Source organism: Typha angustifolia, chromosome 4 (assembly GCF_048772165.1).
Source record: "Typha angustifolia cultivar Huaian chromosome 4, ASM4877216v1, whole genome shotgun sequence".
Taxonomy (NCBI): Eukaryota; Viridiplantae; Streptophyta; class Magnoliopsida; order Poales; family Typhaceae; genus Typha; species Typha angustifolia.
The window spans coordinates 10,903,814-10,921,962 of NC_133242.1; the positions used below are offsets into that span (position 1 = coordinate 10,903,814).

Below are 18,149 nucleotides of genomic sequence, written 5' to 3' on the forward strand. Positions count from 1 at the left end.
GAAACTAACGAGCTAAGTGTTCCGGTCACCGCCCCCTAAGATTCTTAAGCTTACCGTTCCCCGTCCTCAAAGTATCACGTATTTTTCCCAACCAATGGGATCTTAGATTAACAATTCCACGTTCGCCCTTTCAAACAACCGACACAGCTGTTGATTGCCTCCAGTACGTCAACAGTGAAATTAAACACCATATATAAAAAAAATTTGAATTTTGTTGTTAGATTTTTGTGTGTGGATTAATATAATTGTGTGATTAGTCAAAGTCAATTACGTAACCTATCTACCAATAACCAGTGGGTATGATATGGATGGATAAATAGTTCTTGAAGCATGTATAAGTGGAGTTGATATATATGAATAAAAATTTCTAGCAGTTATATAGCAGGCACGGATCAAACTGCAGGAAACTTTGTGCAGTAGGATGCTGCAGCCGATCCGTTTCTTCACCATCGGGCAGACTATTAAATTAAGCACGTACGTAATTGTGGTGCAACGAGTGTGCGAGGAGAGAGGGCGGTGATCACACCAACCGTTGCTGCTTTCCCCTGTTGCGGCTACTACTAATATCCTTCGTATCGTATAAAAAGCCCCCATTTTTTTTTTATTCTTTCCTCCCCACCTCCACGATTCCAAACCCCCAAAGGAAAGAACTCCCCCATCTCTCTCTCTCTCTCTCTCTCTCTCTCTCTCTCTCTCTCTCTCTTTCTTCGAAGATTGCGGCGTCTCTCTCTCTCTCTCTTTCTCTCTCTAGGTTTTCGCCTTCGTATTATCCGCCGCCGTACCGATGACCTCGTCGTCGGCGGCGCCGGCGGCGGTGGCGGCGCCGGCTAGGTCTTCCAAGATCTGCTTCAACCCCCTATGCAAGGATCCCAAATCTGACAGCGCACGTAGGAGGGGATGGCGTCTCCGCTCCGGAGACTACGCCGAACTTTGTGACCGTTGCTAGTAAGCTCTGTTCCTCCTATTGATTACATATTGAGGGGTCTGCTTCTTCTTGTTAAAATTCATTCCTTCTTTTTAAGTTTTTGATCGGTTTTCTCTTATGCAATCCACATAATGTTTAGCGTATGTTTGTCGCTTTGGGTTGTCGCTTCGGAACTAGGGATGTAATAAAGTTGTTGCCTTTGTCGGTGAATTGTCGATTGGTTGGAATATTATAGTGCGACGAGTTCGTGTTTCTTTGCTCTTGTCCGTGTCCTACCTTGGCTATTTTACTTGATCAGTGACGTGGCTTTGATGCTCTCGTGTTGTTGTTTTATGTCTGCTTTTAGTTTTACCTACGAGCAGGGGAGCTTCTGCGAAACTTTTCACTCGGATGCTGCTGGTTGGAGGAACTGTGAGGCATGTGCGAAGGTAAGAGAAGGAATTCCACAGTGATTGGATGTATTGGTTGCTAGTGATGACTATAGTATTTGGATATTTGGATCCACTTCTGGTCAATGATATTTTTTCCCTGTGCGTCCTCTAACTGGGAGTTCTTTGGCAGCGGGTACACTGCGGGTGTATCATATCGGCTCATGCGTATGTGCTTCTTGATGCTGGTGGAGTTGATTGCATAGCGTGTGCTAGGAAATCATTTGCGATGGTAAGTGATTTAAACACTCTCGTTCAGATTATTATTTGTTGGTGGTGGATTTTATTTTCCATTGACCTGATGGTTAAAATATATTTTTTAGATGAAGACCTGCCTCCAAAAGATTATTTTTTTACTGCTGTTAAATTTAACTAATTAGCTGATCTAGAGATACAAGCAATTAGGTGTAAATATAAAGAGTTTGGGTTATCCCATGAATTCACATCTTATTATATTAATCATTGTCTTTCTTTGATGTTATCAAACTTATGTCTTTAAGAGGAACATTTTGGCCATTCATCGCCACCTTTGCCATGGTACACTTGTCGTTCTTGGTACTGTCTGTTGTTAAAAAGTTTGCATCTTCTAACATGGGCGGAGCTGTTATGATGCATTTAGCGTAAGTATCAAGTGGAATAATAGTTGTAATAATCACGAGGGACCATAAGAGATGGGTAGAGGAGGAGAATGGTGTTAGATAGGTGTGGTAGAGATGGAAGGATGGGAAGAAGTTGATAAATGGAGAAATAAAGAGGCAAGATGGTCTTTGGGATTGAGGAGAGAACAAAGGCTGGGGAGAGGGCAGACGTAATCTCCATTATGTAAAGTCAAAATTGTTATCGGAAATCTAATGTGCGTGTCAAGTGCCAACTGTCGAGAAGAGTCCAAATGGGAACTTTCAAAACCATGACATAGAGGCATGGGCTATGCTCTTTCAATTTTGCATTTCTAAATATAAGCTATAGGAATATTTCTGAAGGAAATAAAATCTAGACATGTACTTTTTTACATATAACTTATGGAAAGTTCATTTAGTATGATCCTAACCGTCTATTGTTTTCTCTATTGAAGCACTTGCAATGAAACAAACATTGAACTGATTGGAAATGCCCTAATCTCACAACTGTCAGAAATGTCTGAGTGCTTGACATGATAAGAAGCACAAATATCTAATGTTTGGAGTTGGACAAAGTTGTTTGAAGTTACGTTCATATCTTTGGACTAAAAAGCAAGTACAAAATGGCAATAAGACATTATGGATCTTCTAGGCATCTTTAGTTCTTCTAGTTTGTTGCTTCGTCTAATGTTCATACACAAACTCTTTATCATATGTAAATATATGCTATATAGCATTATTTGGCGTAGGAATGAAAGAGTGTCATATGATTTGCCATGATTTTGGGTGCCTCTTATGCCAGAAGAGACCAAATGAATATTTACATTTAACTGTCACAATAAATTCAATCTTCTAAGGGTGTCACTTGGTGTAAGGGCAAGGTTTAAGTCATGGTTGCATACATTTTCCCTTTCTAGGTCCTTTGGTGGAATTCTCGTTCTCTAGGATGGTTTTGAATGAAATCAATCTTGTACCATACTATCAAGTCTCAACAAGTCATGATTTGACAATCTTTAAATGTTGTGTACAGATTGCTCTTTGTTCTATCTTGTTCAGACAAATACTAATATGGAATGAGAGGATATGATGACCATTGTTTGAATTTATGTTTCCTTTTCTATAATTACAAACTTATAGATCACATATCAGGTTTCAAACGACTGCAAGTTCTTGCTGTTCTACATGCATAGCATCTTCATATGTTAGGTACACTTTTAGTGTTTAAGGATTGAGGAAATTTCTAGAAATATCTTTGCAACTATTTTGACACATACCAGGCTACCTCTTTCCCTATGCTCCATGATTGTACTGTCTCACTATTTTATTTTTTCTATTTGTAGTCATTTTTTGCATATCCAAATAGTAACTAACAGAAATACAGCTACCTCTTTCTCCAAGCAGTTTAGTTGTATATCTCTCCCTTGAGTACTTGGTTTAATAGATTCTCATTTTCCTCAGGCACCAAGCCAAATGTGGTCATCTTCTTTGCCTTTGCCCCAACAAATATCTGAGAGGAAAGATACTCATGTTAAAAACTGGAAATCACCAACTGCCCCTTTTCCTGGATATTGGCGTCAGGCAGCGAATTTGTGGAATGCATCTAGTGTGCAGTCAGACTTGCAACAACGGCTAGCATATGAATTTGACAGGCCTAATAACGGCGAGAAGTTGTTTCAGGTATATCGCTCTTCTGTTGCTGCACAGGAGAAGAAATATGAAGATCCATCTGAGAGAATTACTTCTAATAGCCTGAAACAAATTGTACGAGAGAGATTTGTTAATGGAAACATTAGTTTGGATCCATCATTCTCATATACTATATCTCATAGAGAAGGAAATCCTAAAGGACTGCAAGATCCTAACAACCTTGCAGGAGAAACTGATACAATGTCTTTAAGGAAAGGAGTGATTGTGGATCCTTGCTTGACAACTTCTTCTGGAGCTAACCTTGATAGACATCCAAATTCTGCTGCAAGTTCTCTTCCATCATCTATTTTAGATGAAGATTCATCATCGTCGATTGGCTTGGCTACAGCTTTTTCATCACTAGATGGAGCAAAGGACTCGATCAGAATTGCATCAACTCAGATGCAAAGGCAAGGAGCTCTTCCCTCTATATCAAAACAAATTTACTCTCATAATGCTGCTGACAGTGAAATGCAAGCTCAAGTGAGCAATGGAAGACCGAGATTGGATGCACAAACACGGGCTCAGTTACTTCCACGATATTGGCCTAGAATTACAAATCAAGAACTGCAACAAATATCTGGAGAGTATCCATCATATTTCATTCATGTTTGTCATAATCATTTTATTAGTCAATATGATTATATTAGTTAATTGAAGTATTCCACTTTGTCAGGGACGGTATATGGTGAATTATGATGATTAGTTTTTTCTATAGTTTTCAGTTTCAGCCGATCCCGAGTGGGATCGACCGAAATGGATCAGGATCGGCTATCTCGATCCATACAGGTGGCTACAAGCTGTGCAGGCGGCTGCAGCAGGCAGCTATCAGCTACTAGCTGTAGCTACAGCAGCAGCTATAGAGAGAGAGGGAGAGAGAGAGAGAGGAAAAGAGGAAGAGAGAGTGAGCGAGAGAAAGGGAGGGAGAGAGAGAGAAGGAAAAAGGAAGAGAGAGTGAGGGAGAGGGAGCGGGAAAGATAAAAAAAAGAGGGTGAGAGAAAAAAGAAGAGAAAGTGTGGGAAAGAATGGATACTTCAGAGATAGGAAAGAAGAGAGGGAGGAAGAGAGATTTTTATTTTTTAGACTTTATATGTGAGTAATTATTATTTCTTATTTTCTTATAATTTTTTCTAAATTTTTAGAAATTTCTCAATATTTTTAATAATATTTAGAATTTTATTTAATTAAAATAGTCCGATTGGATACAGGCGGCCGATACGTATTGTTTTTCCGGACGGCCGATCCCGATTCCAATGCCGATTTTTGGAACCTTGGTTTTTTCCTCCGATGTAGTGATGTTTATCCTTAAGTTGATTCTAGTTCAAAATCTATTATCACTCCTTTGTTTGAGAAGATGCTCAGTGCTAGTGATGCTGGCAAGATTGGGCGTCTGGTGCTACCCAAGAAATGTGCTGAGGTGAGTCCTAAGTTTCATGCATTGTCGTAAGAAAATCTTTAAATTACTGTCTGTTGTGCTTCAACGTTGAAGATGCTGATGATACGAGGTGTTTCAGAATTCATTCTCGAGTTGATTGTACATTTATATGAATTTATCATGCTAGTGTAACAATATTAGGTAAAAGCTTCCATGATTTGTATTTGTTAGTACTCTCTGGTTATCCTTAACAAGTTTTGATTTTCTCCTTTGCAACTTTCAAATGTATTGTTTTCCATCTCACATCTTCTAAAATGATTAATGCACCGTTTTTGTTTTGGTTTGAGTAGAAAGTAGCTTAAAGTTCATGTGATATTTTATTCTTCACTTTATATCACCTCTAAGTTCTGTTTGCCATTTTTCCAGATTGTGGTATTCTCTTATGTTTCAGATGCTGTCATGATTTTTACCTTGTTAATATGTTCTCATGGGTTCATATTCTTCTCTTCTTTTTTGCTTCCACTCATGATTTTCTCCTGCTTTACCTGTTTGTTGCAAAGTCTCTGCTTTACCTAATGGTTTGTTTTGATTTTGCTGCACATAACTGGGCAGTTTTTGTACTTAATTTGCACATGATAGAGTTCACCTTCATGTTTGTGAAAACTAGTATATATATGGCATCATGCATCAAACTCAGAGAAGATATTGAGCACCAAATTCCATATTTTACTTGTTTAATGCCAAGATGTCAGTCATGGAGATAAGTCTTTAGAAATGAGTGTAAGATTACCTATGTCTTGGCTCCATAGAACCCACAAGGTTTTTGCTGTGGAACACCCTTAAGGCTTTAAGTGCCAAATTTTGGTTCTACTAGTGCACCTTCGGTAGTCATTGAATCAACTAACTTGCTTTTATTATGGTACAATGGTACTAAATCTCTTTAATTTGGCTGCTATGCTAAGCCGTAGAAAAGTAATAAACTTTTTCTGCTATATAGCTAAGAGATTTGATTCTTGATAACTTGTAGATCCAATTTGTGAGGCATTTGTTACACTGGAGTTTCTCATAGGCCAGGCTTGGATAGTGTGGGGAATTATGGAGACCAAATGTTTTATTCATGGTAATTCTGCAATCATTCGAAGCTGAATTTGCTTTCAGTAAGAGAAAGAAAATACAATGAGAGAAATGGTTAAACACAGTAACCAAGAAAATGATTCACAAGACGATCCTAGATAGTTGTCATTATAGGACCTCTTGTTATTATATTAAGGATTACTAGTGGTAATATTTTTTATCATATCTTTTGAAAGTTTTTGAGGCATATTTGGTAGAATTTATCTTTGTTGGATCTATTCACATTCCTTGTTCCTTTATGTTGTATTATTTTGTCCAATACTGGATCACACATCTCTCTTCTACATTAGATACAGTCCTACAAAGTTATGGTGTTTAATATGCTCCACCAATTATTAGTTTGTATGAAACGGCTCATTTTGTAATTTTTAAACTTCTAACAGGAGGTTTCCTAACATCCTGCATCAAGTATCTTCAGCAAATTTATGTTCCAAATAATGTAAATACATTTTGTAATGTTTCTGATTGAACAGGCATATTTCCCAATAATCTCTCAGCCTGAAGGGCTTCCTTTAAAAGTTCAAGATGCAAGTGGCAAAGATTGGGTATTTCAGTTTCGTTTCTGGCCAAATAATAACAGCAGGATGTATGTATTGGAAGGGGTTACACCTTGCATTCAGTCAATGCAATTACAAGCTGGCGATACAGGTATCTCTCCTTCCTCTCTATCTCTTTATCAATCTAGATGCTGTCAAAAAATGTTTGAATTAATATTTTTGTTCCAATATTCCCATGATTCAATATCTCTTTCATAGTTATCCATTTATGGGTTGAGAAGTATATCATCTTTTAGATTATGTACTGCATCTATGAGTTTGAATTTGGTAGTATGTCATAATGTTAAAATGCATCTACTAGGTTATTTTCTAATTGAGAGATATTATTTGTACTTCATATGAAAAAGGACTTCACAATCTTTGGGCCAAGGCTTGTAGGGCTATGACAATCAAAAACTACACTAGCAGCATGACAGGCCATGCCATGTATCAACATATCATGCGCCGTGGCATGAGAAAACATGGTCTTCCATTGTTTTGCTCATTAATTGCATTAGTTTGTTGATTTCAAACTTCTATATGCATTCTATGGTTCCAAAACATCTTTTTTTTTCTCCATATTTCTTTAATGTGACCCTTGTAAATAGTAAAATTTTAATTGCTCACTTATCCTAGAAACATATGTAGGGTTAAACTGGAATTAAGAATGCTTCCTTTTCTGCAGTAACATTTAGTCGGATAGATCCGGAAGGAAAGCTGGTCATGGGATTCAGAAAGGCCTCTGGCATTTCTTCTGGAGAACAGGTTAGTTAATAAGATTCGAACTTATGACACATATTTCAGCAGTAATGATTCATAGTAGGAAGCATCTTCTCCCACCTTAGCTGCTTTCTATAAAGTGTGTTAACCTACCGTGATAGTTTTAGCTCTTTTTTCTTAAAGGCCTCCATGCTTTCTTCTATCGGATATTTTCTCTGTACTGCTCGATGCCTGAGCAAAGTAGACATGCTAATGCTTTCAAAATATGGTTCAAATTGTCATTCTGGCATTAACTAATGAGAGGATTACAATGAACTTATTTCTATGTGGTAATTACACTTTGTACAAGTGAATTGCAATTGCTACTTCCAGCATAAGGAGCTCTTAAGTTGAGAGAGCCTGACTTTAAGTGGTTCAGAAAAAGAACGTTTGCAAGGGAAGAGTCAGCAAGAGCAGCCCAGAGATGAGAGGAAGAGGCTCAGTATCCACTGGCTTCAGTAGTAGGAGTTGCCCATTGTGCAGCAAAGTCGTCAGAGAGGGAATCCTCTCAATTTTCATTGGACAAAGAAGCTAGGTCTAGGTCCCGTGATAGAATAAGTAGTGCAATTGATTCTTAACTTATAGTGGAATTGAAGGAGTAGATTTATAAATGTGTTCTCTTGTCTTTTTCTTCATGTTTAACAGCATTTTGTTCAAATTTGTTACTACCAGTTTCTTTCTTCTTTATCCATTAAAAGAAGTTCAATAATGTTCTCTTCACAAGGTTTTGCTAATTCTGTTAGTAAGGACTGGACAATAAAAACTAAAAGTGAGTTGGCCATGGTCGTATAAGAAATTATATGTATTATTTTGACAGGATACTCAGAATCTTAAGTTTAGCAATGGTCTCTTAATGCCTCTGGAGGGTAATAGCAGAAACCTCACTGAAGATTCCAATCCAAATATCCCTCTTTGCCCAACTAAAGAAAGCATAGAATCAAGATATCCAGCCAATCCTGCAGAGAAGGCAACCTCGTCTAAATTTGATAAAGGTGGATTTATACAGAAGGATGGACTTGCTGCTAGGTCTTTGCAGGGCTCTTCTAAGAGGAAAGGCAGCTCTCTTGGTACAAGCAGTAAGCGTCTGCGAATTGAGAACAAAGATTCCATGGAGTTGAAATTAACGTGGGAGGAGGCCCAACAGCTGCTCCGTCCACCTCCTTCTCATGTTCCTTCCACTGTAATCATTGAAGGCCACGAATTTGAGGAATATGAGGTATGCCAATCGATAAACTTATTCACCTTCCATGTTAAAATGGTACTGTATGTAACTCCATTCTGATAATCCATGATCATGTCATGTTATGTAAATTTCTTCTATCATGGGTGGCTGATGGAAATATTTACCTTCAGGCAGCACTCATTTCTTTGTTTACTGTTTCATCTTCAATATATTTTGTAGCAAAAGACCAAAAGTTGCTGCATATTCACCTTGCTAGTTGGCCACTGACCATGCCATCTCTATCATTGTTGATACACCTCTCTTCCCTCTTTTGCCTCTCTATATTCATTCTCAATATAAATTAACCTTTCTTTCACCAATCCATGATAAGGAAAATGATTATCACTATTGCAAAATTTTGTGATGCAAAAACAATCTTAGTCCTTCAGTATTACAGTTTTGCAGTTTTGCTCTTTTTTTTAATGAAATTTCACTGAACACTTAACATCTAGAGGATTGCGCAAGGGCATCTTCAAACTGAAATGCTTTATAGGTGGATAGGCATTATATGTCAAGCTTTTCATATTGCACAAGAAAAGAAAAGGAAAAAGAAAAGCCATGTTCATCTCAGTATAATGCATGGATGTCAAGCCCATAGGAATATTTGGGTCCTTTACAAGCCATTCTATTGGAATACTTTAACATTCTCAGTGGGATTAAGAATTTTAAGATTCCAACACAATTTCTTTTTTAACATCTAACTGCATGAGTTGATCTCTACCTTATTTGATTAGTTTGTTTTCTTCACTTTCCCTGGGAAAACTCGAGTATTTGTTTTCATAAACTTCAGACAGAGAGGCAGAAACTTCAATCATTCTTATAATGATATAATCTACTTGGCCATCATTATATTTGCATTTCAAAGTACATAAGCTGTTGGGATCTAAATTTAACATGGAGGTTAGGCATTTAATTTTTTTTTAGAGGATGGGGATTAAGAAAGTCTGGAGGAGTGATGAGACATAATAGTTTTCCAATTTGGTAGTTTCCTCATGTCTTCCTTTAATTCTCTTATATGAGGTTTACACTCTTACTTCGTGTATGAGTGGTAGCCTTTGGTTGTTGGTGAAGTTAAGATTTAGTTTCACTTGATCTAGATCATCTTTTGTTGGAGATGAGTTGAACTATTTGTGGATACTTTGCTTGCCATGTCCCAGTAACTCTCTTATATTAATTTAAGGGATACAACTTTTTTTTTTTGAAAGCTGGCAAACTTGTTTCTCCTCCTCTCATGTCCTTACCTGTAGAATTTTAGTAGATTCCCCTGCCAACCCATTGGTCTTACTGTCTCCATTTTCTTAGGATTATTTAGTTGAACAATTAACTTGGATGCAATTGGAAGAGCTATTAGACTTATATTGAAGGTTATCTATTTTGCTGGTCTGTGCGCATGTCAATCAAAGTAATAAGATAGTTCTTCCCAAGAAATAGAAGTTAAGTTGCTGCAATTGTTGGCTCAAGTGGAGTTATGCACTTTGGCTGAGACTGAGAAATAGAATCTGCCCTTTATTCTCTCATCAAAAAGTGTTTCTTCAGGTGGTAGGTGACAAGAGGCTTCTACTGCTGGTTATCATCATGCAAAATGATTCCTCGAGTTCCGTTTAAATAGTTTCAGGAACCTTTTTAAAGTTGACATCAGTCATTACCTTTCGAAAAGATATGGCTATTTCTTTTTTGGAAAACCACTACTTTAGAGTTGTGCCCAAAATTCAGCGAACAATTGTCACGATCTAAAATTAGAATTATGACTGGTCATGTACCTCAATGCACGTGAGATACATGATGCCTTAATCAATATTTTTCCAAGTCTCAAAATAACAAGAATTTAATTATGAATGAGTAATTCGAATAAACATAATCTAATAATAAAGAAACACCAATGTCATTGATAATGTGTCGCCAATGAAATTAAAATAACAGATAGTTTAGAATAAAATGTCTAATACAACCGATGGACAAAATAGTAAAATCCTAAGTGGAGGTGAGATCTTGATGCATCTCGCTCAATCGCTACATGGATCAGCACCTAAAATATTAGAAGAGAGAACCCATGAATTAACAGTTATAGCTCAGTGAGTAAAATCCACTCAAAAGTAAATAAATCCGAATCCATAACATAATTTCAAATAAATACAAATCCAATAATATAAGATAAAAATCTCACTAAGCTTGCTTATGATAATAATAATAATAACAGTACAAATAATAACAGAGTAAATTATATCTTATAACATGGTTCGGGTCAATATGTTGAATTTTTTTCAATATTAATAATAATGTCATATGTCTCAACTTGGGGCTGTTCCTGTGAATTCATATCAACTACAAGTCACCTCGATATATATTCAAGTCTTTTTCTTATAATTAATCTAGTTAGTGTCACTAGGAGGTGTCACTATGTGATAATTTCATTATTTTTTTTTTACTAACCAAAGAGAAAGATTAGAATTACCTCAGAGATATTTCTAATCTAGCCTAAGACTGTTCTCTAAATGCGCTAGAGTCACCTAAACGGATCATATGCTACTCGAATCTGTCCCCTGGATTTCAAGGTAGTCTTGAGTAACTATAGGGAGATGCACAAAAAATATCTAGCCTATACATGTGACCCTTTTTTTTTTTTTTTCTCCTGGTTCTCACAACAGTCATGAGTCTCTTTACAAAATAACATTCGACTTTAACAAAGTGATAATTTCTATAAGCTTTCCATTTGTCCAGCTTAACAGCATGCTATCACTCTCTTTGATGGAATTTTGGTTATACATATGAAATTTGTTCATTTTGTTACTTGGGCAGTATTCATTTTCTTGAAATTGAATGATAATTCTCTATGTATACTTTTTAGTAATTCAGAATTTCAATAATCTTCTTATGTTACCTCAGAATATTCTCAAAGAAGATTAGTAAAATTAAAACAAAATGTACTTGACACATTGACATTAATATCTTAAACAGGAAGCACCTGTACTTGGAAAGAGGACATATTTCATCCCAGATAAAGCCGGGTAACTTTTCCCTTTATAACTAATTAACCAGGAACATTTTATGCCAACTTACGGTGTGATGGAGTTGATTTTGCTAAGAATGTGAACTGAGACATAGACTTCTTATAATGTCAACTCACATGGAAATGTATTGTGATTACTGTTTACTTTTTTACATATTTTGCTTTTCTTCCTTTGGGCTTTAGTCTTTTTTTTGTTTGTACAGTATTAGATAATTGTTGAAATATAGGCTTGTGATGAAAAGAGCCAAATTTATTAGAAACTGTTTACTTGAATACATGTCATTAATGGTTAAAATCTTTGGACTGTGGTTTGTTGTGGTATATATCTAGATGCAACACTGCAAGAACAAACATGAAATGGAATGGTTTATGTGATTCAGCTTCAAGTGCGCATCCATTAGAGGATCCTAAAGATCCACTAGAATATCGTTCAGCTCTCTTACAGAGAGTTATCACCCCAATACAAGCTCTTTAGGAACCTTAGTCTCAAAAACCTCAGAATGAAGGTATCACATTTCACATGATAACCTTAGTGAGTTCGTACTTGTTCTTCTGGATGGGTGGTAAAAAATTATGAACACCATGTCATTTAAAGTACTCTGCCCTTGAAATCCTGTATGTTTTAGTCATGGACAGGTGCAACAGCTCTAGCTTTAAATTCACCTCAGTTTCTACTGCTTGCTTCCTCAGAGGTCTAATATGCTAATTTATTGGGAAACATAACTTCTCTTTTTTTCTTACTCTCCATAATGTTCAAGGCATGTACTCTTCAGTTACTCTCCTTTGGTATTCCACATCGCCCAGTCCTTATTGTTAAATGAATACCTAAAATTTTAAGAGATGATTGCTAAATGACATTGGTAGGAAGCAATTTGAAGGCATTTACATCTTTATAGGCAATAATATGATCTTTTTGAATCTTTCATCCATGTTGAGGGTCCTAATAGGTCGTCAACAAAGCTATATATGGTAGATTGTTTGCCTTTTTGTCTTGTCTTACTTTTCTTAAGATGGCTGCTTCCATTTTCCTTTTGTTGTCCCTTCTGGCAGATATCACTGTTTGATATTCTTCGACTTGCTAATCCATAAAACCTTTTTCTGGAGGTTTGCAAGCCTAGTGCTAATAGAAAAGAGCACAGTGACCCAAACTTAATTCAGTTAAGAGTTGATGTTCTCATTATTGTAGAAGACCCTACCAATATTTCATATTTGAGACTTTTTGTGTTTGTCCTTTTCTTATTTTCTTTTTCTGTTCTATTTGCTGTTTTTTTACTCTTGAAATCTTTATCTTTCTTTATCTTGAATTTTTTTTTCCTCTAATCCATCTCTTTCCCTCTATTTGTCCTACATCACTGTATGGACTTTGTTCCCACATTGAACCTTGCCGTGTACTTCACACATTGACTATGAAGTCTGTGGGGATCCTGCATGCTTGCCTTTAGTTGCATGAAGGCCTCATAACTGCTCTCTTGTGGTTAATGTTTCTTGAACATAAGGTCAGCATATACCTTTTGAGAGTTGGCAGCAAGTTGACAGACAATTGCTTTGCACCTATTATATGGACTTTGTGCTCTCGAGTCTGAATCTCATAGCGGAAAGGGTTACAATGTTATTTGATATAAACAAGGTTGACTTTCTTGTGTGCGTGTGTGCTATCATTTTATTGAGAAAAATACTTCTCAGAGATATTCATCAGTGGGCCCAGTGCGAGGATTGCTCTAAATGGCGGAAACTGCCAGAGGATGCTCTCCTGCCTTATAGATGGACCTGTTCTGACAACACATGGGATACTGAAAGGTGATTTGAATTTTTTTCCTCTTAGTATGAGATTTATTGAATATCTTCTATACTGTTTTATCAATAGTGGCTATGTATCTTTGCATTAATGACAATGCTTATCTTTTATACTTATTATATTTGTAACTCTGGTTCCTTTCTAATTTGCAGGTCTTCATGTTCAGCTTCACAGGAATTAAGTTTGGAGCAGCTTGCAGAATTAATTCCTACTAAAACAGGTATGAGTAGTGCCAGTCTTCAGACAGTTCCAGGAATATCTTGTTAGCTAGTTTATAGAGTCTGTACATTTCTTCACTCTGTTATGGAGAATGCCACGATCAGAGTCAGTAGGAACATAAAGTTTATTCATCAAAATTTGTTAATAATGAGATTACCACTACCGTATAGTCTAGGAGGACAGACATAAAGGATACTAAATGGTTCAGAACATGAATGCATTACATTTAGGTGGTAGGAAGGTAAAATAACAGGACTGGGACCTCATGGTTTGTCGTTCTACACATAGAAAGGGTGGAAATTTAGCTGCTCTCCAATGCACTAGAATGTGGTGGCAAACTGTAATTTGAGGACATACTCTGCAATCTGAGTGAGATTACAGACAATAAGTTGTTGGAAATTGATATATATATATATATATATATATATATATTTAATATCATTTGTGGGATGTACTCATTTGTACATAAGAGAGTACAATTAGTGAAATCAAGGTCAAATTTGTGAGAGTTTTATGTACCTTGAATTCCCTTATGTCAGATCATTGATAAGGATCATAGCAAAAATACAATATACTTGTTGGGAACTTCAAACGACCTGCTGATTTTTCTAGCATGTTTTGTTGGTTTCTAACTGTTTCATTTCAATAACTGAGATCTAAGTATGTATCCGTATGGAACTTGTAGGTGGTTCGAAAAGGTCAAAAGTTAAAGTAGAATCTCAAAATGTTGGAGCTTCAAATGGGCTTGACACCCTTGCCAACCTAGCCATTCTTGGTGAGGGTGAAGCTCTTGCCACCACCTTCCCCCAGACCACCACAAAGCATCCACGCCATCGTCCCGGATGTTCATGTATCGTGTGTATCCAACCTCCGAGTGGGAAGGGGCCGAAACACAAGCAAACTTGCACCTGTAATGTCTGCCTCACTGTCAAACGGCGGTTCAAGACACTTATGCTGAGGCGTGAGAAGCGGCAGTCTGAGAAAGAGGCAGAGGTTGCTCGCAAGCAGCAGGAGCAGCAGCAGAAGATTATCAATTTGCTGCCAGAAGAAGTAGGAAAACGATCATCATTGGCCAATTCTAGTAGCAGCAATTTCCCTGAGAAAACAAGTACAAATAATAATGGCGCACCTCATGGAGTTCCTGAGCATCGAAAAACAACATCTCCTTTCAAGGCTGAGATTGATCTGAACTTTCAACCTGAACAAGAGGAAGAACCATCTCCGAAATTAGATGCCCGTGGTATGATGAGGCTCCTGCGCGATACTCCTACTTAGGCTTCAATAAACAGAGGGTTTTATAAAATGGAGAGGTTATATACTTGGAGGTTATCGACAGACTAACATCACTGGGAGGTCATCATAGCTCATATGTCGTCAAGTATGGATCTGCATTTTGTCCTGCAGATCAGGTTCCTGCTTTCAAGTTAATTGATTCTGTTAGTGCAGAACTCTTATGCATGAACTTCAGCTTCATTCAGATCTATGATGCAGAGACACCCCATTTCAACCTCCCTCTTTGGGGCAAGTGTAACAACAGATCCTCCTGTGGAGTGGTCGATTGCAACGCCCTCCCGTTAAACTGCTTGTTTTCTTAATTATTGTCCTAGATTTCTTTTCCCATAATGGGAAAGGTCGTCGTACATATCTACTCCTGCTTGTCATGTAACAGTATGATTGGGCCCAAACTTGATTGTATAACAACTGGAGAATATTAGTGTGCAGCCACATATACCAAAGGCCAGATTTTGTAGCTAAAATTATTAGATGATACACTAACTTTACTCTCCAAACTTGTTTCGATGCATGGGAGTTCAAATTGTAAACACTGCAAATCATATCGTGATGCTCTTCTTCGGTTGCAATCTTTGCCACAGTATATGCCAGGAACCACCAGCTACTTGTACTTGCTGTAATCATCTCCAAAATAGTTTAAACGAACAAACCAACCAGAGATTATAAAAGCTTCCGTGAGAACAACAAAGAACAGCATTACGATGCAGATCGTTACAACAAATCTTACACTACCAAACCCTGGGACTGCACTTAAAACTCTTCTAAGTACGTACGTAGCTCCGCTAACTCTTCTAAGTCTCAAATAAAAGCATTAATAAGAAATCATAGAAGGAAAATTCCCACATACTTTTCTTACATCAACCCATATAAAATATCAAGGGATTCTACTTATTTTCTTATCATATAATTAACTAAACACAAATAAAAAATAATTAACGTAAGTATGAAATTAACCGGTAAGAGCACTTCACTTCTCCTCCTCTGTCTTCAAGTTATAGCGTAGAGAGTAGAAATGATTTCTAATCGCTGCTTTTATTGATCATCTCCATGTAGTGCTTTAACGACTCCAGTCTTTGTAATCTCATCTCCTCGTTAAACTTGTTTATGAACGCTTCCACCCTCCGGTTCAAATCCTCCGACCCTAACGACGCCTCCCGTCGCAGCCTTCCGCCGCTCCCCTGCCGCGCCACCGCTCTCTCCGTCTGGAACGTCTCCGACTTCCTCGTCGACGGGTCCTCGCCGCCGCTGCCGCCGCCGCCGCCGCGGCAGCGTGCGTCCCACGTGTCGGACTTCTTGAGGTGGCGTGCGAGCGGGACCGCTCGCCCCTCCGTGATCGCCCGCCACGTGCCCTCGAGCGTCTCGTTCTTCCTCGGTCGCGCCACCCGGAGCTTCCGATCTGTCAAAATTACGATCGTACCCTTGTGAATTTGGTTAATTCTGGAAGAAGAAGATGCGGGTAAGATTTTAAGGTCGACGTTTACCGTACCTTCGGGGCTGGGCTTCGCGCTCTTCCGTTTGGGGAACCTGACGGACGTCGGCGGCCTCGCCGTTAAGTTCGTGTGCTCCTTCGCCGTCTCCATCTCGACCTCCGTCCGCTGCTCCTCGGGCTCCGCTTCCTCCGGCTCCGCCTCCTCTGGCTGGAAGATGACGGCGGCCGCAGTCGGGATATCGGTCTGATCTGGCGACCAGGTCGACTTCGACGCCACGATCTCCTCCTCCTCCTTCTCCTCCAGCGGCTGCGAGACCGCGAACTCGACCTCCGATGGCGGCGCTTCGGGTCCGGATTCGAGTTCTGGGGAATCCGGTTCTGATTTGGCGTGGAAGCGGGAAGAGGCGGCTATGGAGATGATGATGACGTTGATGACGAAGTAGAGGTAGGGCGGGGTGAGCCACGACACGACGCCGGCGTAAACACGCGGGAGCTCCCCGGCCAGGAACCTTACTATCTGTGGGCCCACGAGGTGAAACATCACAGCCATCAATACTACCATCGCCGACGCCATCACCACCTTGATCGACCTCCGGTACCCCATTCTCTCTCTCTCTCTCTCTCTTTTTCTCCGTTTTAGTGTTGGTTTGAATCCCAACGTGAGAGGAGTGAAAAGAAGCGATAATATAAATATATATACACACACACACACACATAATGAGGAACGGGGAGCATGGATCGGAAAGTCTGATGATAAGATGAAAGCCGTTGGATTTCCGCCGCTCTGTCTCTGACGTGTCCTTTGGAGGAAATTTCTAAATAGCGACGGTGCTAGATGTGACAAGTAGGAAGGAGGGGCTTCCTATTCTCCTCCACCGAGTCGTGGATTCGTGTCTCTTAACACACCGCCATAACATAGGGCCAGGGCCGGGGCCGGGGCCGGGGCCGCTCTTTCTGGAATTATCGCGATTAGCATTTAGAAATTACCGCACCATATTACTTGATCTTATCCATAACGACTAAGTTTTTTTATCCATTTATATTTTAAAAAAATTGGGTTAATTCCTCTTTGCAAAGACTTAGATGCAACTTCAACTACCAATTAACATCAGTTTGGCAAACCATGAAACGACATTGGGGTCCAGATTTTGCTGCTAAATTCGCATTGGAGCTTTGACATATAGCATGCTAGCTGTTTGATCCATCCATCCATCCATCCATCTATAGATCACAGGATCAAAGAGGGAGTAATTAAGAACCACATGTATGTATGTATGTATGTATGTATGTATTGCATGCATATAGAGTTACCCATTTCTCTTTTTTTATCTTCTGTATATCCACGTAAGCACGCAAGCTAGTCGCTTGCCACGAAACTAATCTGTGGCCCCTGAGGCTTGAGCACACGACACACGCCACCCACCCAGGTCGGAGCACAAGAATCCAAAACAAGGGAGAAGAAAAAGATGACCCCAAATCGGAACGATAAGACTCCATGTCCGTTATGCCAGCCGACCAAAGTTTTACCGGCCCGCCGTGGATACATATGTAGGAGTTTCCTACATCCGTACGTGAGGTAACCCTGATCACAGCTCTGGTGGTGTGGCACATCAAAAAGGAAGAACAAGTTGTAGTGTGGCACTTGTACTTAGACGTAGATTTACTAGATATAAACCGGACAAAAGGTCAATCCTCTTTATGGATATTTAAATCACGCCAAGCTT

At 38.7% G+C, this 18,149-nt stretch overlaps 2 protein-coding genes across 2 annotated transcripts; one reads left to right on the forward strand and one right to left on the reverse strand.

Moving 5' to 3' along the window:
• The first annotated feature begins 616 nt into the window (after positions 1-616).
• LOC140759551 (B3 domain-containing protein Os07g0563300-like) lies at positions 617-15,684 on the forward strand. Its single transcript, XM_073096139.1, has 12 exons — positions 617-945; positions 1,272-1,353; positions 1,487-1,585; positions 3,429-4,243; positions 4,977-5,073; positions 6,639-6,813; positions 7,387-7,466; positions 8,278-8,676; positions 11,638-11,687; positions 13,373-13,486; positions 13,637-13,704; positions 14,389-15,684. The coding sequence occupies exons 1-12, from the start codon at positions 785-787 to the stop codon at positions 14,976-14,978; spliced, it is 2,730 nt and encodes a 909-aa protein (XP_072952240.1). The 5' UTR covers positions 617-784; the 3' UTR covers positions 14,979-15,684.
• Positions 15,685-16,006: 322 nt separating this feature from the next.
• LOC140759552 (uncharacterized) lies at positions 16,007-17,104 on the reverse strand. The gene is made up of 2 exons (XM_073096141.1): positions 16,483-17,104; positions 16,007-16,392 (listed from the first exon to the last, which is right to left on the reverse strand). The coding sequence occupies exons 1-2, from the start codon at positions 17,027-17,029 to the stop codon at positions 16,016-16,018; spliced, it is 924 nt and encodes a 307-aa protein (XP_072952242.1). The 5' UTR covers positions 17,030-17,104; the 3' UTR covers positions 16,007-16,015.
• Positions 17,105-18,149: the final 1,045 nt, after the last annotated feature.